This window comes from Micromys minutus (assembly GCF_963924665.1).
Source record: "Micromys minutus genome assembly, chromosome: 2".
In the NCBI taxonomy this organism is placed as follows: domain Eukaryota; kingdom Metazoa; phylum Chordata; class Mammalia; order Rodentia; family Muridae; genus Micromys; species Micromys minutus.
Genome location: NC_137971.1, coordinates 23,301,523 through 23,327,234, shown reverse-complemented (window position 1 = coordinate 23,327,234; position 25,712 = coordinate 23,301,523). Strand labels below are relative to the sequence as shown.

Below are 25,712 nucleotides of genomic sequence, written 5' to 3'. Positions count from 1 at the left end.
CCAAATAGAAACAAAAAGAACCATTGAAAAAATCAACAAAACCAAGAGTTGGTTCTTTGAGAAAATCAACAAGATTGATAAACCCCTAGCCAGACTAACTAGAGGGCAAAGAGAGAGTATCCAAATTAACAAAATCAGAAAGGAAAGTGGGGACATAACAACTGAAACTGAGGAAATTCAAGAAATCATCAGATCCTACTACAAAAACTTATACTCCACAAAATTGGAAAATCTGGAGGAAATGGATGAATTCCTAGACAGATACAAGGTCCCAAAGTTAAACCAGGACCAAGTAAACCATCTAAACAACCCTATAACACCTAAAGAAATAGAAGAAGTCATCAAAAGCCTCCCAACCAAAAAAAGCCCAGGTCCAGACGGGTTCAGTGCAGAATTCTATCAGACATTTATTGGGGATATAACACCAATATTCGCCAAACTATTCCAAAAGATAGATCCCGACCTTCTTGGTGTGGTTAGCCATGTCACCAGAACCGAAGCCCAAGAGAAAAGTTGAATTTTTAAAATTAAAAACATTTATGCAGCACACCTTTAGTCCTAGAACGTGGGAGGCAGAGACAGGTGGAACTTTGAGTCTGAGGCCAGGTTGATCTACATAGTGAGTTCCAGAAGCGCCAAGGCCACACAGAGAAAAAAACCAAAACCAACTCTCTTTCCTTTTGCGGCCATTGCTGGATCACAGCTACCAAAATGAAGTTCAGTCTCTTCGTGACTCCTGACCGAAGCAAGAACTGCAACAGCGTTTCAATGCACCTTCTCACATTCGGAGGAAGATCATGTCTTTCCCTCTTCCCAAAGAACTAACACAGAAGTGTAACATTTGGTCTAGGCCCATCCAAGAGGATGATGAAGTTCAGGTTGTTCGAGGACACTACAAAGGCCAGCAGATTGGCCAAGTGGTCCAAGTGTACAGGAAGAAATACGTCATCTACAGTGAACGAGTCCAGCTAGAGAAGGCTAATGGCACAACTGTCCATGTGGGTGTCCACCCCAGCAAGCTGGTCATCACAGCCTAAAGCTGGACAAGGACTGCAAGAAGATGCTGGAAAGGAAAGCCACGTCCGGATAAATAGGAAAGGAGAAATATAAGGAAGAATCAGTTGAGAAGATGCAGGAGTAGAGACATCTTATGCACGGATTTCATTAAAGACTGCTTAAGTTAAAAAAGAAAAAGGAAAAAACCAAAGCAAAAACAAAAAAAGGAACGAACCCAAGAATTAATCAGTTATTAATTAGTGTTGTTACATTAATAGTTCATCTTCATCGTATGTTCGATGTATTGTATTTATTTATTTACTCATTGAGTCAGGGTCTCTCTCTCATTCTGGCTTTCCTGGAAATCACTAAGCAGACCAGGCTGGCCTCAAACTCACAAATATTCCTGCCTCTGTCCCTGAGTGCTGGGATCAAAGGCATGTGCCACCACTCCTAGCATCGATATATGATATGATATGATACATGATTTAAGACAAAAACTGCATAAAATAACATGGATTCTTTCTGGTCAAATGAAGGATTAAAAAATTTATTTAATGAGTGCCCTATTTGTATGTATAGCTACATACCAGAAGAGGGAACCAGATTTTATTATAGATAGTTATGAGCCACCGTGTGGTTGCTGGAACACAAGACCTCTGGGTGAGCAGACAGTGATCTTAACCACTAAACCATCTGTCCAGCCCCTAATGGAGGATTTTTTAAGTGGTTTATTTTTATTTTATGTGCATTTGTATTTGCCTGCATGTATGTCTGTGTGAAGGTGTCAGATGCCCTGGAACTGGTGTTACAGACAGTGTGTGGTTGGCTATCATGTGGCTGCTGGAAATTGAACCTGGATCCTCTGGGAAAGCAGATGAATCATCTCTCTAGCCCCTAAAGGAAAGTCATGGTTCCTTTATTGTTTGAATTGATATTCCTGTTCTAAGAAACATATCTAGTGAAATGTGGCTAAAACGTAAATGTTTTGTTGACTGTTCTTATACCTGCCCTTTTATAAATCACATTTCCAATGGATTAGACAAGCAAACCATATGCATGCATGATCTTGCTAATGGAAACAAACGTGTCCATTCATCTAGAAGCTGAAATGAAGTGCCCTGGACTCCAGATAATTTTGTTGCTTGGAGAAAACAATTAGCAGATAGTTTTGTAGCAGGACAACGCCATTAAGTGCTCTTCAGTTGGAATCTTATACTTCTAGAAGCACACTTGGTATAGGTTTCATTTTGTTTCTGTAATGTATGTTAAACATATGCTTTTTTTTTTTAAATGTAAAGAACAGTGAGAGTGTGTGACTCTCTGGCCTCTGAATCTGCACACAGGGGGATCATCCACCCACTTTAACACACATATTTTATAACACACACACACACACACACACACACAGGCACACACACATACACAAGAAAAACTTTGAAACTCTTAATGTTTTTTATGTGTATGGGTGCCTTGTCTACATGTATGTCCGTGCTTGGTGACTACAGAGGCCAGAAGAGAGGATCAGACCCCCTGGGGCTGCAGTCTCAAAGGGTTGTAAGCCACTAAGTAGGTACTGGAAACAGAACCTGGATCCTCTAGAAGAGCAACTAGTGTTTTAACTACTGAACCATCTCAATTCCACAAGAAAAGAAAAATCTTGAGTTAGGCTTGGAGCTCAGGCTGTTAATTCCAACACTCAGGAGGTGGAGGCAGGAGGAACAGGAGTTTGTTTGAGACGGGGCTTCTCTGTGTAACTCTGGTTGTTCTCGAACTCACTCTGTAGACCAGGCTGGCCTCAAACTCAGATATTTGCCTGCCTCTGTCCCTGAGTACTGGGATTAAAGGTATGTACCAGCGCTGCTCAGCAAATTAATCTTAAAAAACAATGTCCCTCCACCCCAAATCTCTTGAATGAGCATGCCAGGACAAATCAACAGGCCACAATGTTGCATGGGCAATATGAATGTTAACTACACTTAAAATGCTAAAAGTAATTTGTAATGGTGGGCAGACTTTAAAAAAAATCATGAATGTAGGAAGCTCTTAGTCAATGGAGCCTTATCCACAGTCCTGTGAAGACTTTCAAGAGAGAAATGTTGACTGACCTCATTTGAGGCTCTCATTTGAGTTTGAGGTCTACAAGGGCAATAAGATAACGTCTCAGAGATAGCCACCTTCTTGATGCAACAACTCATGCATAATCAGAGAACCTTGACTACATATAACAATATATATCCAGGTTTTTCCTCCCAGCCCCTGACCCCAAAATGACAACTCTTGAGACTAATTATCAACAAAATGCTTATGTCATAACTTTGGCTTGTTTGCCAACTTGCTCTTATTATCCCTTTTATTCTAACCTGAGTTCAGGTACCTGCTGGTTTATGGCTTTCTCCTCATTGTTCCCTGGTGAGTCTCCAGTGCCTCTGATTATTTCCCAGAATATTCTCTCTCCCTGTCGGATGTTCTGCCTCAGCTCACCGGCCATAAGCTTTTTTACTGACAGTGCTGTTAGTAAGAGATTCTCTCTATAATCTCCATTAGCATTTGTGATTTGGTCCGGACAATAATACAACTCGTTTGGGTTGCCTGGTCTACAGTAAGAAGTAAACAGAGATATTTTGAATGTCAACGAATGTGCACTGAGCAAACAATAAATTAGGTTGGACAAACAGTAGTTAACAGCCTGGAATTTGAGGTCAGAGGTAACTGAACATTTCCCCTGATGGTTAATAGTTGCGTGGCTACAGACACTATACATATTCGGCCTGTGGGTTCTCTACTGTGAAACAATAGCTCCTGTTCCAGAGCTATTCTGAATAGACAAGCACGAAGCCTTTAGTGTAGTAGGCCCTCACAGCTGGTCGCTATATCCATTATTGGAGGCTGTGGGTGGGCATGCTGTGGACACCTATAATCCAAACTCTAAGAGGGGTGGGGTGCAGCTTTAACATCTCCCTGGGTTTGACTGGTTGGGGATTCATAGCAAGACATTTAAACTTCTTGTACTTTTATTGCTTTTCTGCTTGTTTTAAAAGGGTTGCGTTCCAGGCTGGTCCAAAACTAGCACTTCTTCTGTCTCCGCCTTGAAAGTGCTGGGATTGTAGGTGTGTGTCAATATACTCAAGCCTTTAAAAGCTTAATTTTTATTTATCCCCAGTGCCAGGGATCAAAAGCAGGGGCTCAAGCATACTGACCCAATGCTGTGCTACTGAGCCTGTATTTTAAATTTTTTAGTTATTTTCTTGAATTCCTTGCTATAATCAAAAAGACTTTATGGAGATACCGTTTTGATATTTATGAAGGAGAAAGACATTTTCTTTCTTTTTAAAACATTATCTGCTAGGCACTTAATTCTCTAATAATTCTAAAAATAAAGCAAGACCCTGAAAAAAAATTAAAATATTTCACACACACACACACACATACACACACACACACACACACACACACACACACACACACACGCACACATACACATGGTATGTTTAAAGTGGGAATGCCCATTAATGGTACAGTACCTACCTAGCATACATAAAGCCTTAGGTTGTATCCTAGTTGCTTCCTAATGCTTTCCCAGGAGATTGATGCTGGTATAGGAACAGGCTGAAGTTCTATTGTCCAGACCTGTCCCCCAGAAAAGGTGTCATCTTTCAGTTTTGGTAATTTGTCTTACAGCTCAACCTATATAAATATGCTTCTGGGCTTCACTTTCAAGTCAGAGAGATGAGATTTTTTTACTCTTTGCAGTTCTGACTCAGACTGTAAATAAATGCATTTCTTTGTACTAGCTCCTGTTTGCAGGACTGTGTGTGTGTGTGTGTGTGTGTCTGTGTGTGTATACATCTAGCAAGCCGCAGACCTGATAAATCAGATAATTTTTATTATCTCCATTTTACTACAAGGAAACCCAAACTATGAGATGTTAAATAGCTTCCTTCAGGCACCAAGGATATATTTACTTTGTAAATATATGTAATGTCTGTTCGAGATACTGGAAACCCAGCCAGGGGTGTAGATGGTAGAGTGTATGGTGGTAAATGCCTGTAATCTCAGCACTGGGGAGGGGCATGCAGGGAGATCAAAGTCACCCTCAGCTATCTAGTGAGCTCAAGGCTGTTCAACAAACCCCAAAACAATATGAGGAAGGACCCAGATGAAATTTACATTCAGGTAGACAAAAAACATAATTATTTATTTTATGAGTACATTGTCACTATCTTAAACACACCAGAAGAGGGCATCAGATCCCATTACAGATGGTTGTGAGCCACCATGTGGTTGCTGGAAATTGAACTCAGGACCTCTGGAAGAGCAGTCAGAGCTCTTAATATCTGAGCCATATCTACAGACCGACAATGACCATAATTATAAACTGTAGTGTTAAGAAGCCAATAGCAAGTTCCTTTAGAGAGGGTGGTCAAGTTTTGTTTTTTCCCAGGGTTTTTGTAGTCTAAGTCAAGCCTGGATTAAACTTGCTATATGTCCAAGGCTACTCCCGAGAGTGGGATTACAAGTATGTCCAAACAACCCAGCTAAAAACCAGAAATGGGCAGAAAGATGAGAATGAGGAAAACATCCAAAGTGCCAAAGGACTTGAGTTCCATTGAGGCAGCTGGTACAGGGGAGATAGAGATCAGTAGAAACAACACCTTAGAATATCGGTCCTCGACCTGCGTGGGTCTCCGTTGAACGACCCTTTCACAGGTGCCACTCAAGCCCTTTGGAAAACACAGGGATGGTAAGGACTTTAGCATCTAATTCGAGTAAGATTGAAAACCATGAGGTTGGAGAGATGGATAAGAGCAATTATGAGTACTTCCTGTACTTCTAGAGGGCCTGAGTCCAGTTCCTAGCATCCTCTGTAGGTGGTTCACAGCTGCCTTGAACTTCAGCCCCAGGGGATTCAACACCATCTTCTGGTGTCCAAGCGCACCACCACACTTGGAGGACAGACAGACGTAAGTAAATAATCTTTTATTTTATTTTATATACTATACATATCACATAACTATATACGTGGTTCCCTTTTTCTTAACTTCCATAAATAATAATCTTAAGCTACACCTCTTAAAAACAAACAAACAAAAAAAGTGTTCTTCTTTTCATAGCTCATTCTTTTCATACCAGTACTCATAGGGCAGGAAGATGGCTGAGAATTCTCAAAGGGCTAGCCTTGTGTTCAGAAAGATATCCTGTTTAAACAAACAAACAAGACTAACAAACAAAAGAATAAAAGATGGACATAACCTAGTTTGATATTAAACCTCTTGTAGTCCATTGGGGCCTCGAACTGGGATTGTATGGGAATGATCTTGAATTCCTGATCCTTCTGCCACTGTCCCCAAATGTTTGTGGTTTGCTTTTTAGGGTATTCATTGAGTGAATGCAGTAGTAGGGAGAAGAAGGGTAGAATTAGGAACATTGAAGGAAATCGTTCAGGGACGAGATGCAAAGCCTTGGATAGGGTGGTTGCAGAGGAAGGTTCTGGTTAAAAACAAGTGTTCAAGTGAGAAAGATTCGGGTGGAGGAAAGGGTACAAAGAAGTCCAGTGGGACATTTTGGAATGGCGGTGAGTCTCTGGGCCTAGTTTTTCTTTTGTTGTTTTTTGTTTTTGGAGACAGGGTTTCTCTGTGCTACAAGCCCTGGCTATCCTGGACCCACTTTGTATGTAGACGAAACTGGCCTGGAACTCAGAGAGATCCGCCAGCCTCTGCCACTACGCCTGGCTTCCGGGGGTATTTACCAGTAAATAGCTGGCTATGCTTAACCCAGAGGACCGGGGATCTAGACTGTGGAAGGCAGGTATTTGGCAAGGTCGTAGGCGCCTTCCCCAGCACCCGCTAGTGACATCAAAGGCTAAACAGAAAAGCAGCTCCGGGAACCCACTGAGGCGGAGGAATCAGCCTTATAGTTTCCCCGGCCCCCACCAACACCTTAAACGGTCCAGTCGGCACTTCCATAAATCACACCGAGCTTTTTGTCAACTCTACGGAAAGCTAGAGGCCTCGGAGGGCGGGCAGGACCCAGCGAGAGCGGAGACGTAGGCGTCTCAGACCCCAGAAGCCAACCAGCGGCAGCACAAAGTACTCAAGACTACAAGTGCCAGCGGGCACCACCGTCCTTTCCCTCGGGCCACGCCCCGGCGTGACCACGATGACGACACGGCGTCCCATGATGCCTTGCGCGCCGCTCTGCTATTGGCCCGGAAAGCGGACTCCTTTTTTAAAATTGAGGCGCCGAATCGTTGCTGGTTTCTGAGCAGAGGAGGTTTGACCTCTTCGGCTCTTGCGGGGCGGTGACCAAGGCCAAAAGGCCTGCGTGGACCTCGGGGACGCGGAGCTGCAAGTCTCGGTCCTCCTGGCCTCGGCGCACAGGGCGAGAAGAGGCGGCACCCGGTTCCCACAGTGTCGGAGTCACCGCCAGGCCAGCGGGTTTTGGCGCGACCGTCATGGCGTCCCAGCCGAGTTCTTCTTCGAAGAAAAAAGAGGAAAAGGGCAAGAACATTCAGGTGGTGGTGAGATGCAGGTAAGGAGAGGCTGGTACGAGACCGTGGGCCGTTCCAGAGAGTGATTTGCTTACCTTTTCTGAAGGAATCCCTTTTCTGGGGCTCCCGTGTTTTGTTCGATAAAAAAAGCCACCATGTTCAGTTCTAAATTGGTGTTGTTTTGAGATAAGCTGCACAAAGAATTTGATGGTTGCTCTTCGCCGTAAAGTGCGTTCCCTTTTAAAAGCCAGTGTCGCCGAAAATTTATCAGTCATTGCCCTGCGCTACTCCCTGAGAGGTGTCAGTTTGGGAATAAAGCTTCATACCTACTTTGCATGTAGTTTGGCACTTGTCTTGTGGTTATTCCCACCTCGGAAAGAGTAATAGTTCTTTATTCTAGATGCAATAGCTTATTCACCTCTGTTAACCAAGTAGACATTGCTGAATCTAAGTTAAGCTAAGATATAAAGTGGGCTTGTGAAGCTCACAAGCTAGTGAAGGTACAGGTCTTTGGTGCAAGATATTTCTCTTTTTATCTGCCTTTGTTCATAGACCAAAAGACAGAATTGTGAGTAGAGGACTAGAGGGAGGATGTGCGTGTTCAGCTCTCCCCAATTGACATCCAAATAACTTAGCCAAATTTTTTAACTTTTTGAATTCTTGTGATATTACCGAGACTGGTCTGGAACTGTTTGTTAGCATACTTTACTGTCTCAGCCTCTGGTCTGGGTTGTTTAGCTGGGATTGCTTGGTGATAAGTGTGTGCCACTGTGCCTGTTATTTTGGTGCCCCTCCCCCCCTAGTTCTGAGTTCTGGAGTTATAAAAAATTGAAGTTTGAGCTACCAGACTCAAGTTTTTAAACTAGGTATCAGAAAGGGTATGTGGCGGCAACCTCCAGTCTAATCAAAGATACTTAATTGCTGCACTCTGGAGCTTTAATTTAGTTACTTAATTTGGAACTTTCTTTTTAGTCAACAGGAAAGCAAATGCACTTCAGAATTTAGCCAAAACAAAACAAAACAAAAAAAATTAGCCAGCCAGGCTGTGGTGGGGCACACCTCTAATCCCAGCACTCAGGAGGCAGAGGCAGGTGGATTGCTGAGTTTGAGGCCAGCCTGCTCTACAGATTGAGTTCCAGGACAGCCAGGGCTACAAAGAGAAACCCTGCCTCAAGATTTATTTTTAATAATGTGTATGTGTGGGTATTGCATGCTTATGTGGGTGCCTATGGAAATCAGAAGAAAGCATCACCTCTGGAAGCTAGTTACAGGTGTTTGTAAGCCACCACCAGGTGTGGGAACTAGAAACAGAAGAACAACAGATGTTCTTAACATGAGCTAGCTCTTCGACCCAGTGGTGGCTGGAAACAGAACTCCAGTCCTCTAAAAGAACAAGAAGTGTTTTTGACCTAAGCTAGCTCTAACCCAACAAATGCACTTTTTTTTACAACTATTTTGCAGTATTATAATTATTAGGCAGTATTACCTTTTCCATGTGCTATTATTTCCTTTGTTACTTACAAAATACTGGAATAGTAAAAAGTTATAAAGAACACTAACTGTGAGGGTGTGGTGGTACAGGTCTCCAATCCTAGCACTAGAGAGGCAGAAGCACCATTGTAACATGTACGCTTGTTTATCACTCAGATTAAGAAATAAAACATCTTGTGTTCATACTGTCCTCCTACATTTCAAGGCTTGCCCAAGAGAGTTTTTTAAATATATTTTTACCAGCGAAAAACGTCTGTATGTGTTTATGTACAATAATTTTAGCATAGGGTTTTCTTTCTCTTGTCTGGTTTGTCTTTTCTCTATCAAGTAGTGTTCCTGGTGCCAGTCTCATTAAGCTTTTAATAAGCAACATATGAGACTTTCTTAGGCTGTTGTTAGATCCTCTTTGTCTTGTGCGTTTGGTGGCAGGGTCTCACTATGTAGCTTTCTGCCTAGTCCTCTGCACCCAGACTTGAAGTCAGTGCTCCTGTGGCAGCCTCCTGAGTTATGATGTTACATGTGTGAGCCACCGTGCCAGTTTTAGATGTTGTTGCCTGTGCCTTTGGTGTCTCATCCAAGGAATCATTGCTAAAGTCAAAGTTGCCATGCTTTTTTTCTTTGTTTCTCTGAAGTTTCCCGGTGTTAGGTCTTAGTGCAACTCTTTGGTCCACTTTGTGATGTTAGGTGAACATTCAGCTTCCTTATGTAGTATACCCAGTTTTACTGGCACCATGTTGCAAAGACTACTGATGGTTTTGGCTCATTTGTTTAAAATCATTTGTCCATATAGGAGAGGGTTTATTTATGAGCATTTGGTTCCACTAGTCTATGTCTGTACAGTTTTGACTGCTTACACCTTTAGAATCAACTTTAAAATCAAGAAGTGTGATTCTTGAAGGTTTGTTGTTTTTCTTTTGTTTTCAATATGTTTATTTGATTTTAGCTTTTTGGTTTTGGTACTTTTGAAACAGACCCAGGTTACTTTCTACCATGTTGATTTTCCTGCCTTAGTTTCCCAGGTGTTGGGATTTTACCATTACTGGCTTCAGTAATATTTTATAATTTCCAGTTTTACAAATCTTTTAAACTACCTGACTAAATTAATTTATTAATTTAACTCTTGGTGTTATTTTAAATTGAATTACTTTTGTAACTTTCTTGACTGTTAGTGTCTCTGATTTTTGCATGTTAATTTAAAATCGTATACGTGTATATGATGTGTATGTCAGTGCCAGCATTCATGTGCCACAGAGCCACAGGGTGTGTGGTTTGTGTGTGTGTCGACTGGGAGACAAATTTGGGTGTCTGTTCTTTAACTCATGTCCTCAGACTTGACCCAGAGAATGTTTTTTTCCTTCACCTGCCCTGACTGTATCTCGATACTTGGTTGAATTTGCTATTTTTAAAATTTTTCATGCAAGGATTTGTTTTCATTTATGTGTAATGTGTCTGTATACCATGTGTGTGCCTCTTTGCAGAAGTCAGAAGAGGGCACTGGATCACTTAGAGCTAGAGTTGTATATAGTACTATTTTGGTGGTGATGGTGGGGATTGCTATGCCTCCTTTTGCTTCTTCCAGTTATCTCCAGGGCTTTTAAACCACTTTATCCTGTTTAGCTCTCAAATAAAAGATACAGAGAGTTGTTTTTTATTAAGAAGCTATTGGCACTGTGCTTGGCAGCTTCTGAGCTATTCAACCAGACTAGGCTGTTAATACCCAGATAAATGCCCTATTACTTGCTGTCTGAATCTTGCTCTGGCTTGTTCTGCTCCATGTGTCCTCATGGCAAATCCTCTTGGTGGTCTGGTTACACTCTCCTCCTCCTCCTTTCCCCCTTCTCCCCTCCTCCCTCTCTCCCTGGGATCCAATGTCCTACTTCTACTGCCCTCTCCTGCCCCACCATAGGCAGATTAGCTCTTTATTAACAAATCAGAGAAATGGAAAACAATTTTTACATAGCTTTGAGACCAGAAGTACTTGACCATGCCATAGTCTGTACTGTAATCAGATGTACGGGCACCAAAAAAAAAAAAAAAAAAAAAAAAAAAATAGCATGTGACTCTATAGAACAGAAGACCAGCCCCAACAGTTGTGAACCACTAGACATAGGTATTGGGAAATGAACTAGGTCCTTGGGAAGAGCAGTAAACACTATTGGCTTCTGACCTATCCCTACTGCACCTCCTTTGATTGTTTGTTTGTTTTAAATTATAGGAGTAGTGGGTTTGGCCTTATGCTGCTTGTATTATGATGTTACGTTGGGTCCCCCAGACTCTGCCCCAGTTGGTTCTAATAGGTAAATAAAGATGCCATCAGCCCGTGGCTGAGCAGGGAAAGACAGGGAGAACAGGGGAGAGCCTGAGAAGAGTGGAGGCAAGCCAGGAGAGTGCCGCCCAGTTGGGCAGGCAGCCCTGTGGGTCCAGGTGCGAAGGTTGAATATAGAATTTAGTAAGTACTAACTCGGGATTATCGGCAGGAGGTTAGGGAGTAGCCTAACTGTTGAGCTGTTTATGGCATACCAAAATATAAAGGCTGTGTGTGTGTGTGTGTGTGTGTGTGTGTCTTTAATTCGGGAACATAAAACATGGGGGTGGGTAGCAAGAAAGGGCAGTTGGTATATATATTGCTAGGTGGCCCAGGATCTCTCACAGAACCGAGGGCTTACACTTTTGGCTATTTTAGTTAGTCAGCTTGCCCCAGAGATCTCCTGTCTTCACCCCCAAGTGCTGGGATTACAGATGGCATGCACACTGCAGCTTGACTATTAAGTGACTTTGGGTATCCAAACTTTAGTTTTAACTCTTGAAGTGTAAGTACAGTTAAGGATATTAGAAATATGAGCTGATATAATGGCACACATCTTTAATCCCAGCACTGGAGAGGCCGAGGCAGGAGGATCTTTGTGAGTTTGAAGTCAGCCTTTTGAATTGCTGGCTAGCCTGGGCTACAGAGGGACCCTTTGTCAAAATAGATGAATCAAATAGGAATGGAATTCTGAAAAAAGTGTACACAGTGGGAACTGAAGATGTGGCTCATTGTGAAGTGCTTGCCGACCCTGCATGAAGCCCTGGGTTTGCTCTCTACTGCCTCATAAATTACTACTTGATGGGTAGATGCAAGAAGATCTGGAATTCAAGGCCAGAGGGAGAAAGATTATATTTTACCTATCTTTGAAAATTAATCTGTTTCTGGGGAACAGAGGCCTTTATGAGTCTACTGTCTGCTTTATAGTGTCATTTCCTCTTTATTTATCTCTATGAACAGTTTTATATTGCATAGTTTTCTGGATTAGTATAATAAAGGAAAGTGTTGTTATTTAGCTTACTGAAAGTTTCTGTGTATTTCTTTTGACAGACCATTTAATTTGGCTGAGCGGAAAGCCAGTGCTCACTCAGTAGTAGAATGTGATAATGCACGGAAAGAAGTTAGTGTACGAACTGCAGGACTGACTGACAAGACCTCTAAGAAAACATACACGTTTGATATGGTACTTCTTTTCTTTTCTTTGACTCCTCCCTAATGTAAAGTGATCCCATGGAAGACAGCATGCTTCTGAGCTTTGCCTGAGGTGGTTTCTAGTGGGCAAATTATTAACGTGAGTGATATGTTTTCAGAGCTTTTTCTTTCTTCTTTTAAAAATAGGTGTTTGGAGCATCTACAAAACAAATTGATGTTTACCGAAGTGTTGTTTGTCCAATTCTAGATGAAGTTATTATGGGTTATAATTGCACCATCTTCGCGTAAGCAGAACAACTTTTCAAGTTTAGAAGGTTTAGATATGTGTATTTGTTTCTGACTTAATGCTTATGTTGAAATCTTTCACAGGTATGGCCAGACTGGCACTGGAAAAACTTTTACAATGGAAGGTGAAAGGTCACCTGATGAAGTATATACCTGGGAGGAGGTATTTGTTATTTATAATGCCCTTTAATGTCAGGTGTGGCAAAAATTTAGCCAACTAAAATTTGTTTATGAATTGTTGAAATGCAGATCAGAGAACCATGTCAACAACCATGCACCTAAGTTCTTTATGTACTAAAGTGCAATAAGTAATAGCTTAGTAAAATCACTGTCGTCAGAAATAAATCTCACTGGGAGAGATGAGACCAACACACAGCACAGTTAGTGATGAGAAGGGAAGGCCCTCTTAGACTCCAGAATAGCAGGCGCAGAATGCTGCCTCTCCCTTTATCACGCTGCTTTATCTGGAGGGAAATGATTAACGTTTCAAGACCCATAGCAGGTACTGAAAATAGTAAACAGTATGTGCATATGTTTTTTCTTACTTATGTATCTATAACATCTAATTTATAAATTAAGTATAATAAAATTTTATCAGTGATAACTAAAAATAATATAACATAAGAATTATAGCAATATATTGCAGTATATTTTTCAGATATGGTTTCTCTGTGTCTTAAAATTTTATTTTACTTTACATTTTCCTCCTTGTTACCTCGTTGCCAGAATCATAGCTATTGTGCTTTGGGTGATAGTTAAAAAATTATTATTAATATTGTTGTTGTTGTTGATGATGATATTTTTGAGACAAGGTCTTAATACTGTAACCCAGGCTGGCCTGGAACTTACTATATATTGCCCTTGGACTTGTAATATTTGTTGTTTCTCAGCCTTCATAATGCTGGGATAATTTGAAATAAGAGTTACTCAAATATGTATTTCAGAATAATGGCTATTATAGCCAGTAGTGCTACCAAGTGGCTGATTAAGTAGGAAGCTTAGACAGTATAGACAGAGTCAGAGGGATGACTCCTGTCCCTGGCAGGGTGGTGTGTGAAAAAGTTAAATTTGTCTTTCCTCCTAGCTCCTGCTCAGAGAATGATGAGTCTGAGACTAATTATTATTAAATGCTCAGGCTATAAGCTTTGGCTCATCCCTGGTTAGCTTGTAGCTTACTAAGCCAGTTCACACTATTCTATGTCTTTCACATGGTTAGTTACCTCTCCTTCAGTCCTGGCCCACTTCTTCATCAACTCTTCTCAGCATCTTCCTTGAGTCTCACTGGAATTTCTCCCTCATCTCTTCCTGCCTTTCCTTTTATTCTCTCAGCATTTCCCAGAATCCTCTTTCTTCCTGCTAGTGTCTCATCTTCTGTTTCCTGCCTCACCTCACTGGACATAAGTGTTTTTATTGACAGGTGTGATGTTTGTAAGAAATTTTCTCTACAATGATACATTATTTCATCAAGTTACTTAGAACGATGCCCAATTTTTAAATTTAGAAACTCAAATTTAACAGCTGTTTTTCTGTATTTTTCATTTAATATTTTAGATTGTGGCTGTCTATACCTTAGACTGATATGACTTGACTTCTCTGACATTGGATTAGTTAGGTTTTAGATGTCTTTCAGTATCCATTGAGGGTGGTTGATTCTAGTATACACATACACACATACCAAAGTGTGAGGATGCTCAAAAGTCTTTTTATCAAATGATACATGTTTGTACTTAAGTTAAATACATACTTTCACATAGCTTAAATCATCTATAGGTTATTTGCAATACCTAATCCAATGCAAGTACTATGTAAAAATTATTATATTCTTTCTATTGGGGTCAGAATTGTTTGTTTAAAGATATGTTGTTCATTTCTCAGGCTGACCTGAAGCTTTTATCTATCTGAGGCTGACCTTGAACTGACCGTTTTCTTTGTCCTAAGTGCTGGATTATGGCATGCATCTACCACACCCCAGCTTTGCTATGTATATGAGTGCTCTATCTGCATGTATGCATGCCTGCCTGCCAGAAGACAGCATCAGATGTCATTGCAGATGTGAGCCACCATGTGGTTGCTGGGAATTAAACTCAGGACCTCTGGAAGAACAACACTTAAATGCTGAGTCTTCTCCCTAGCCCGCAGATAAAATTTTTTTCAAGTATTTTTTGTGATTGGTAGAATGCAGACCAACTGGATTGGAAGGGTTAACTGGCTCATATTGAAATATACTGTAAACCAAGTGTGATAGCTTATGCCTGGATGCTACTACGTGGGTGGCTGAGTTAGGAGAATTGCCAAGTAGAGGCCAGGCTAGGCTTTATAGTAAACTTTAAGTAAATTAGACTTAGGAATGATGGTGTGCATCTATCTTTCCAAATACCCTGGAGACTGAGGCAAAAGTATCACAACATGGGGCCAACCTGGGTACTTTGAGGGAGATTCCTGTCTCTGAAAAGACAAACAGGGATGGGAGGTATAGCTGAGTGGTAGAGTACTTGCCTAGTATGTGTAAGACCTTAGGATCAATCCTCAGTGTTGCAAATACAGTCATAAACTCTTAAGGAGGTCTTTGTCATATTTTAACTGTTTGGTAAATGACATTTTGAGTTTAATTTTAATTCTTATTACTATAATTTCAGGATCCTTTGGCTGGTATAATTCCACGTACTCTTCATCAAATTTTTGAGAAACTTACTGATAATGGCACTGAGTTTTCAGTTAAAGTGTCTTTATTGGAAATCTATAATGAGGAGCTTTTTGATCTTCTTAGTCCGTCTTCTGATGTTTCCGAAAGGCTGCAGATGTTTGATGATCCCCGGAACAAGGTAACTCAGGGTTTGAGAAGAAAAGTTTCCAAATTTTACTGTACGAGTCTTTTAAATGTCAATGTACTTTTTCTTTATAAAGTAATAGATGTTGTTTGATATTTGATCAGAGAGGAGTGATAATCAAAGGCTTAGAGGAAATCACAGTACACAACAAAGATGAGGTCTACCAAATCTTAGAGAAGGGGGCAGCAAAGAGGAAAACTGCAGCAACCTTGATGAATGCTTACTCCAGGTAAGAAACCACCGTGTTCTTTGCTCCCTTTTTCTTTTACTAAAACTTGTTAGGCTCTGTCAGGGAATTGGTCACATAATAGATTTGGTGATATAAGAGGAATCTTTGTTACTTGGCATCAGATTCATAAAGAGGCTGGTGATACTGGAAGATTGTTGAAAGGAAAACAAAGGTAAGTTAAATTAGTGCAGTAGTATTAATGTTCTAAAGACATTCCTTTTCAAACAATTGGTCATATGCTGGACGTGGTATGGTGGTTCACGTGTGGAAATGATCATGAGGTGGAGGTGATCCTGGTATGTGGGCTGTACGGTCAAAGCAGTCTTTTCTTACCAATCTCTAACCTTTCTGTTGACTCAAAACCAAACCAAAGCAAGGTGTGATGGCATGCGTCTTAATGACAGCACTTAGGAGCCAGAGGCAGCTGGAATTCCAGGACACCCAAGGCTACATAGTAAGACTGTCTCAAAACCAACAAACCACAAAACAAAGCTTTGAACAAAAGTATATCTTCTGGGAACCCAGGTTAAATTTTAGGATGAAATGTGCAGAGCCTAAACTACCTTTTAAAGGTGGCCTCTTGGGCACATTTATACAACTCTTTAAAAAATTGTATGGTTTTAATAAAAGGACAATCACATGTTAATTTTTATTCTTTTGTGGAATTTGATTTTTTTTTTTTTTTTTTTGGTTGTACTGGGAATTAAATCCAGGGCACATGTTAGGCAAATACTTGATTAATGAGCTATAGAAATTGAGACCAAATCTTTGTTTTAAAGTGACTTTACTTAAGAGTCAACCCTGGCATTCATGAAATAGAGAAAGGAACAAATTTCTCTATACTGTTTATCATCATGCCTGGTTATTATATCTATCTATCTATCTATCTATCTAAATATATATACACATTTTTTATGAGTAAAAAATTAACTAAGCTTCTTCAAGTCAGTTGATATTTATGCTTAATTGCATTAATCCCACAATCTTGAACTAGAAACCTGTGGGTAAGGCTGGCTGCTGATTTGGTCTCTTAAGGTATTTGTCCTGCAAGCCTGGCTGTCTGAGTTTGAGCCCTAGAGTGCACCCATCTAAAGGCAGAAGGAAAGAACCAACTGCACGTAGAATGTGCCCTACTCCTTATTGTACACATTTCCAATCCACACATATTTTTTAACGTTAAGTCAGTAGATAATAATAGAAAAACATAAGATAAATACAACTCAGCTCCTTGTACCCTTTTTTGTAATTTAAATAACTTATAAGAATTTTTAAAAGTACAAAGAAGATAATACAGAATTACCATATTTGTCCCTGCTGATGACATTAATAAACACATTGATGTTCTTTCTGGTTGGGAGCTATCTGCTTTGAAACATTCTTTTCAGATATTTGCCTGAAAATTCTGTTTGTGTATTGCTGGGGATGGAACCCAGGAACTACAAGCATTCTAGGGTAGTTTTGATAACTTCTTGAGAGGGTCAGTATTGTAGGTAGCAGGTAGAATTTTGTCTTTTTAAGTTGTATTTTCTGATTGTTGATATCGTGGCCCTGGTGCATTCAAAACTGCCTTTCCTGCTTCCAGTGTTAGATGAGGGACAAATGGCATCCATTGTAACGAGCAGACAACTTGATCTTGTTTTCTAGTCGATCACACTCGGTCTTTTCTGTTACGATACACATGAAAGAAACAACGATTGACGGAGAAGAGCTTGTTAAAATTGGAAAGTTGAATTTGGTAAGCATCCTGTCTTGATGTCACTGTGCTGGTCACAGTTACTTCCTGGAGAAGGTTGGAATTCTCACTTACGTACAGTATTTTCATAGTTATTTCATCAGTTAGCTTTGGAGTGGGAGAAGGAATTTGTTGTGGAAAATTTATTTTGCTAGTGATGAACATTGTATGTAATAAAAATATATAAAAGAATACAAATCTTTGAATCCAATACAAAGATTGATTTTTTTTTTTTTTTTTTTTTTAATTAAAGGTTGATCTTGCAGGAAGTGAAAATATTGGGCGTTCTGGAGCTGTTGACAAGAGGGCCCGGGAAGCTGGAAATATCAACCAGTCCCTGTTGACTCTGGGAAGAGTCATTACTGCTCTTGTAGAAAGAACACCTCATATTCCTTATCGAGAATCTAAACTAACTAGAATCCTGCAAGATTCTCTTGGGGGACGTACAAGAACATCTATAATTGCAACCATTTCCCCTGCCTCTCTCAATCTTGAGGTAAGCCCTTTGAGAGAAAGCAGCAAGTATGGGAACTATACAATAAGCCTTTATTAGCTGTCGTATTTTTAAAGTTCATTTACTGGCTTCATCCTATGCTATAATATAGAACAATCTGGTATGACTTCCAATTTTTTTTTTTTTTTTTTTTTTGGTTCTTTTCTTTTCTACTTTTTCCTTCTTTCCTTTCTTCTGCTTTTTTTTTTTTTTTTTTTTTTTTTTTTTTTTTTTTTTTTGCTAGTTTTCTTTTGAAATAGGATTTTCATGTCTTTCAGGCTGACCCAAAACCTCATGATCTTCTTGCCTCAGCTGTGATGGCATGTGCTGCCACACTGGTTCATAATTTTAAATTTATTTATGTATTTTTTTTTAATGATAGAAAGCTCTGTCTGCACGTACACTTATGTGTCAGAAGAGGGCATCAGATCCCTTATGAGATACCATGTGGTTGCTGGGAATTGAACTCAGAACCTCTGGAAGAGCTGTCAGTATTTTTAACCACTGAGCCATCTTACCAGTTCTGGTTTCACAATTTAAAAAAATATATATTTTTTACACTCATTTGTTTACTTATTTTGAATGTGTGTATTTGTTGCGTGGGGGTCAGAAAATAACTGTGGCTGTCAGTTCTCCCTTGTGGGTTCCAGGGGTCCACTGTGTCTAATTCAGGGACTTTCTGGTTTGAGGGTGTCTCTCAGTAGTCCTTACTACTTATAGTATAACTTAAGTGAGGAGGGGCCTGGTGCATCTGTTTCAAGGACTTCAGAAGCTTGTATTTTTTTATTTCTCGAGCTCCCCTGCAATATGGAATGTAGTAAAACATTCATCATCCTTAATGAATTTACTTCTAAGATAGAAGATTTTATCTTTCAGAAAATTGCTACATAATAGGACATTTTGTTTATTCACCAGCTGGTAGACTTCTTTGTGTTTAAGACCAGTGTAGGAAGCTTGAACAGATGGCTCTGTTGGCAAAGTGCTTGTCATATAAGCATGAGGAGGCCCGAATTCAGATCCCCAGTTTTCACATCAAAGCTGTTTGGTGATGAAGTTTTGGAGGCTTTGAGAGGAGACATTGGGATCTTTGGAGCTCACTGGCCAGCCAGGCTAGCTAGGTCAGCACGTTTTGGGTTCCTTGAGAGGCACCACCTCAAAGCATAAGATGGAGAGTGGTAAAGACCTTCTACCTTGTCCCAGTGCCTTTCATACTCATGCACACACACAACACTCACAAGGATAAAATGGACATAAGATCACACATTTAAATAACAGTATCTTTGTTCTCATCCTCATGCCCTCAGTAATTAACCTTTTCTTTCCATAACAGGAAACTCTGAGTACATTGGAATATGCTCACAGAGCAAAGAACATAATGAATAAGCCTGAAGTTAATCAGAAACTCACCAAAAAAGCTCTTATTAAGGTACTTATGATTTTGTTTGTTTGATTGATTGGTTTGGGCTTTTTGACAGGGTTTCTCTGGCTATCTTGGAACTTGTCTTATAGATTAGACTATCCTTGAAGATCCACCTGCCTCTGCCTCCCTAGTGCTTGGGGTTAAATGCATGCACCACTACTGCCTAATAGTAATTATGAATTTTTATGGAGTAATGTAACCATGTTTGGCATGTTTGAAATTAGGAATAGCAACAGATCACTGTTTTGTTTTTTATTTTTTCTCAGTGTGACCCTGGCTGTCCTAGAACTTGTTTTGTAGACCAGGCTGGACTGGAGCAGAGATCAACTTATTTCTGCCTGCAGAGGCTGGGATTAGAGGCCAATGCCTCCACACCAGACTAGGATTAACAACAGAACACTGTTAATGACATAAAGTAAATGCTTGATGTTAGAATGTTTCCTTACCACTGATGCGTTGACACTGATGTGTTCCTAGCTTTATAATGCAGTTGACACCCTGGGTAGCATTTATTTACAATTATAATTTCTGTTTGTCTCATTGAGGGGAAATTTACCCACCATGACATTTACCTCTTGTTAGCACTCATTTCAGTAGTTTTAAAAATACATTAATGTAGTTGACCAACATCTATACAGATCCACTTTACAAAAAAAATTAACATGTACTTTTCCTTTTTTGTACTGAAGTGGCCATTGATATGTCTCCCCACTCCCACTCTGTTTTGTTCTTGAGCAGAACTATAGCTTGTGGCCTAGGCTGGCCTGGCTTTTGTTTCCTTATGCTCCTGTGCAGCATTGTTTGTGCTGGGATTATAGGCAGGAACCACCATGCCTGGCTTATCAATATGCTTTCTATAGATAGTTTGCCTTTCTTACACATTTCCTAGAAAGAGAATTATATATTATTTCTTTACTTGGTATAACATTTGAGATTTAAAAATGCTGTTTATACATTTTAGTAGTTTATTTCTTTATATTGCTGAATAATATTCTATTATATGTATAATACCAACCAATTATTATTTCCACAAAATGCCATAAGATACTCATAGAATTTTCTCCTCTCTTCTTAGCTGTAATTCCTGTACTCACTATTCTATTCTATTGAATTTTGTAGTTTCAGAAGTATTATTAAAGGAAATTGTATATAGCACATGAACCTTTGGAGTTGTCTTTTAAAAATTTGTATTATTCTCTGGAGGTTCACCGAAATGGTCATATATTTCTATAAGTCTTTTTAGTACTAAGTAGTATTTATTGTATATATGTGCTATTTTTATAATTTGTATGACCATCTTAAATGATTCATTGAATAGCTTCATTTTTTTGTTTCAAATGAAACTGCTATTTATATTCATAGGTGTTTGTGTAAAGATACATGTCATATTTACTGTTCTGACTATGATCAAGGCAGCCTATAGAATAAAGCATTTGATTGGGGACTTGCTTACAGTTTCAAGGGTTAGTTCGAGATCATAGTGGGGAGCAGGATGGCAGTCATGGCACAGGATTGGTGGAGCTTACATCTGATCTGAAAGATGGAGGCAGAGAGAAAGCAAAGCTGAGCCTACCATAGGCTTTTTGAAAGCCAACTCCACTAACTTAATTTCTCCAGTAAGCCCACCCCCTCCTTCCTAACAGTTCAAATATATGAGCCCTTGGGGCTATTCTTATCCAAATCAACACAGTGCATTTTCATTTAAAGTATGTATTATTAACTATTATTGTATGTCTATCTGTGTGCATGCCATGACATATATGTGGAAGTCAGAGGACAGCTTTCAGGACTCTATACCTTCACAGTGGGTTCCAGTGGTTCTCAGGCTTCTGTGGCAAATCTTTACTAGATTTCTCTTCTGGACTTAGACTTTCATTTCTTTGTAGTAATTGTCAGTGAATTTGCTGTGATACATGGTAACTAAATGCTTCAATTTTTAAGGAATGATTAAAGTAGTTTCATGTGATGGGGTGAAGTGGAATCTCTGAAGCTCAGGTTGGCATTGAACTCATAATCCTCCTGCCTCTGCTTCCCTGGTGCTGGTTTTTAGAGTGGCTATATGATTTTGCTTTCCCATAAGCAACATACGTGATGTAGTTTCTCTACATCCTCATCCACATTTGGTTGAGACAGCTATTTTTCACTTTAACCATTGGTAAAACATGTGGTGGGTTTTAGTTGTATCACTTGGTCTACCATGCATTTCCCTAATGACCAGAGATACTGAACATCTTCTTGTACTTGCTGTTCGTATATCCTTTTGTTTGTTTTGTTTTTCAAGACAAGAGTTTTCTGTGTAGTCCTGTCCTAGAACTTTTTCCTGAAGACCAGGTTTGTCTCAGAGGTCAGCCTTCCTCTGCCGTCTGAATGCTGGGATTAAAGGTCTGGCTCAGATGTCCTTTTTGGTGACATGTTTGTTCATGTCTTTAGCACTATTTTCAAGTGGATTGTTCTTTTATTGAAACATTTTAGAGGGTTTTTTAAAAAGATTTTTTTTTAAACATGTATGGGTGTTTTGCTTGCATGTGTGTGTACCACATATACCATGCCAGTAGAAGCAAGAAGAGAGAGAGTCAGTGTCCCTGGAGCTAGTTATGGATGTCTGTGAGCCAAAATGTGGGCACTGAGAATGGAGCCTAGGTTCTCTGGAAGAACAACCAGTGAGCCATCTTAACTGCTGAGCCAGCTTTCCAGCCTTTAGAATTCTAATATATTTTAGTTACTTTGTTACACATAAAGTTTTCTGGATATTTGTGGTTTGCAAACATAGTGTTCTGTTGCAGTAATTATTAAAAATGGAAAGGCTTATCTCTTTATTGCCCCAGTGGTCTCACTCCTAGGATGCCACTCTAGTTTGGAGCTGTGCGTACAGACTCTGTCACTCGGTTCACCCCGCCCGCCCTGATGCTTCTCTGCCTTGTCGTTTCTTTAACCCACCACCTGGCACAGACAAGGCCTGATAGCTTTTCATGCACGTTTATATGTCAAACTCTCAATCCACAAACCCTCTATACCATAAGATTACATCAAATGGACAAAGATACAAACTGCCCTTCTTTATGAGATAAAAGACCTATAGAATCCCTTAAAATATTTCTATCTACCAATTGCCAATTAATGGCCACCAGGATCCAGGTCTGCTTTTTCTGGCTCCATCTTGATTCTGCTCCTCAATCCCTGTTCCTCTTCTGTTGTTTTTTACCTTTTCTCCACCTACCTCTCCTCTGTCCAATCATGTCTCACCTTAACATAAATTTACATATCACCCTTTTTGTTTACTTTATAAACAAAAAACAAAAAAAACTTTGCCTTTAAATGTAAGCTGTGTTACCACTTGAAAATATTCTAAATGACTATATTTTCTCAAAGTTAATTATCTTGGTTAGGCTATAAAACTAAATTAGTCTTCAACTCCATCGGAAATCTGAGAATGGCCAAATATCTAAAAACATAGGAAGCCTAACAGGGTTTCTAGAACTGAGAGAGGTTGTAGATACAAATCTCTACTAACAGCATGTGAGAGTAAGTCTTTGGCCTTCTGGCCCAGGATCACTGACAGACCTTAAAATGCAGAAATTTTGAAGGGCTAATCATTTTGGCTCCACAAAGATTATCATTGGACTATTCTGCACAAAGTGTCCCTTTCTGGACAGTATTAGTCTGTAGAATGAAATCAGCAGTTTCTGCCCAGTGGCTGCCTAGCCACAAAGTATACTTCACCTCGAGGTAGAGATGCTCGATTTCTTCGTTAATTCCACAAAAAGGGAACTGTAAGGAGTAGATATGTCTCAACAAAAGATAAATAAAATTAAATGGCATAATTTATGGATTTCTGATGTTTTTGAAAAACTACATAAAGCATTTTTTAACTGTTTAGCCTTGAATACTCTTAGCAATTTTTAGTTGAAATATCTCAAAAAACACCCTTTTATTGACTCAGAACCATGAGTTTATTATCTAGCCCTTAACTAGTATTGTTTAATCAACTAAAAACAGTGTATAAACCTTAAATCTGTATCAAATGAATTCTATAGCACTGTAAAGATTATAACTTTAACTTTGTATCAATTAGAAAGATTCCTACCAATGAAACTATGACTTTAGCTTAGTTACCAAAAGAAGATTATAGCTGTATAATCAAATCTGGCTAATTTCTCCCTGTAAGATTATGACCATTTCTAAATTCTTTATAAAAACAACCTTATAACAACTACTTTCACTCCCCAAAGTCCAGGGACTTGGGTGACGACTCTTCATAGCGATGACTCTTCATAGCTTCTTCAAGCTGAATATATGTGTTGAGAAATCAGAAGGGGGGAGAGGAATGAGGAAGCTGGGACAGGCCTCAAGAAGGAAAGCCACACTGATGGTTGTTGTAGTCTCTGATGTCTGGAATCAGGCAGGTTCAGCATTCTGATGACAAGCCTCACCATAGCTGCACATTCTGCAATATATATAAAACAGAAAACATTTTAGTATCAAGAAATATATTTTTTTGATCTTTTTGAATTTAGTTTTTCAGATGTTCTACCTCTATCAAATCTAATCCATATAACTCTGGAAGCCATACAAAGCAGAATCACACTTTTTAAAAATACAAAGACAGAACCTTTCTCCCAAATAGTGTCCCCTAGTTGGCAACTAGAATGTCTTGTATCTTGTATTCTCTCCCAGAGAAATAATATAAACACAAAACTCAACATCATACCCATTTTGAAACAATATAAACAATTAAGATAATTATAAACCCTCGCTAGCCAGCATCTGATGAGCCACGTAATTCATCTGATGAGCCTGAGCAGGGTAATTCACAAAACAAACTAATTCACTATCACTTACAAATCAATAAGTAGCAATTTGTAAAACTAGGACCTTAGTTCAAAGTATTTTGATCTGTCCTCTCAATCTCGAGCATCAGATCTTCATTTATTAATAACTTCCCTAGTGTATTTCTGTATTCACTCTTCCTGGTGTACTATCTTAATTCTGAACCACGGGTGAAAATTCCCACATGATTCAGGTAAATTCTGTAAACTCTTCTAACTAAGGAAGAACACCAAACTTGACTTTGTTGAATGGCAAGCTTTTTAATTTTTGTGTTGTCTAGTGTATTAAATTTTCCAGATTTATATGGGCCTATTTCTGGACTCTGCCCTATCCTATTTATTTATTCTTCTCTTCCACCAGTACTACTTAGTTTTAATAACTGTAGTTGTACAATAATTCTCAAAGGTTGTCCTGGTTAGTTTTTTGCTATAGTCTTTTAGGAACAGGGAAACTCCATTAATGATATGCCTAAGCCAAATTGGTGTATAGGGAGGCTTGTGGGGTTTTTTGTTTTTGTTTTTTCCGGTAGTGATTGATGCAGGAGGGCCGAGCTCACTGTAGGTCATGCCAGCCCTGGCAGATGATCCAGGGGCATATCAGAAAGCAGGTACAACAAAGCCAGGAAGCAGCACTCCTCCATGGCCTCTGCATGAGTCCTGCCTCCAGGTTCCTGCCCTGCCTTTCCTCAGTAAGGGAGTGTAAGCTTGAGTAAACACTTCTCTACCCAAGTTTTGCTTGTCATGGTGTTTTATCACAGTAATAGAGATCTTAATTATTTAAAGGTGGATAGGAGTTTATAATGAAAACATTTAAAATTTTTTATTAACGCCATTGAAATACTATTTCTAAACAAATTAGCATTAATTTAAACTATAGTTATAACTATTTATGTCTACACATGTGATCTCAGCATTTCAAAGACTAAAGATTGCCAAGGACAGTCTGGGTTATGAAGTGAAATCCTTTTTAAAGTATAATTATAACTTTATGTTTGAAAATAATAAAGGGCTAACGTCTTATTTCATGCATATGCTCTCCACACTGAACAATAGAAACAAAAAAAAAACCAACTAACTATGTTGATACCTATATATAACATTCTTCTTGCATAGGAGTATACAGAAGAGATTGAGCGTTTGAAGCGAGATCTTGCAGCAGCTCGTGAGAAAAATGGAGTGTACATCTCTGAAGAAAGTTTTAGGTAAGACTTTGGTTATAAAGTTGACTTTTAAGGTATTTTTTTTTTTTTTTTTTTTTTGTCTTGGCTTTTCAAGACAGTATTTTTCTGTATGCCTTAGATGTTCTGAAACTCACTCTGTAGACCAGGCTGGCCAGATTCACTTACCTCTGCCTTCAGAGTGATGGGCTTAGAGGTGTGCACTACTACTGCCTGGCTGGATTGTTTTTTAAAGCAGTTTTACTTTAAACTGGTTTTCCTGCATGTATGTCTGTGTACCTCATTCA

At 39.4% G+C, this 25,712-nt stretch overlaps 1 protein-coding gene and 1 pseudogene across 2 annotated transcripts in view; both read left to right on the top strand.

Annotated features, from left to right (window-relative positions):
• Positions 1-676: 676 nt before the first annotated feature.
• Positions 677-1,141, top strand: LOC308416293 (large ribosomal subunit protein uL24-like; annotated as a pseudogene). The gene has a single exon. The product of its transcript is annotated as a large ribosomal subunit protein uL24-like (transcript).
• Positions 1,142-7,450: 6,309 nt separating this feature from the next.
• The window catches only part of KIF11 (kinesin family member 11), a gene marked incomplete at both ends in the record, with an annotated part of 40,826 nt that continues 22,564 nt past the window's right edge, over positions 7,451-25,712 (top strand). The window contains 10 exons of the mRNA XM_080911218.1: positions 7,451-7,527; positions 12,333-12,465; positions 12,621-12,718; positions 12,804-12,882; positions 15,356-15,541; positions 15,652-15,776; positions 17,421-17,511; positions 17,762-18,004; positions 19,332-19,427; positions 25,361-25,449. Of these exons, the coding sequence (XP_080767344.1) occupies positions 7,451-7,527; positions 12,333-12,465; positions 12,621-12,718; positions 12,804-12,882; positions 15,356-15,541; positions 15,652-15,776; positions 17,421-17,511; positions 17,762-18,004; positions 19,332-19,427; positions 25,361-25,449 (1,217 nt within the window). The remainder of the gene's footprint in view (positions 7,528-12,332; positions 12,466-12,620; positions 12,719-12,803; positions 12,883-15,355; positions 15,542-15,651; positions 15,777-17,420; positions 17,512-17,761; positions 18,005-19,331; positions 19,428-25,360; positions 25,450-25,712) is intronic.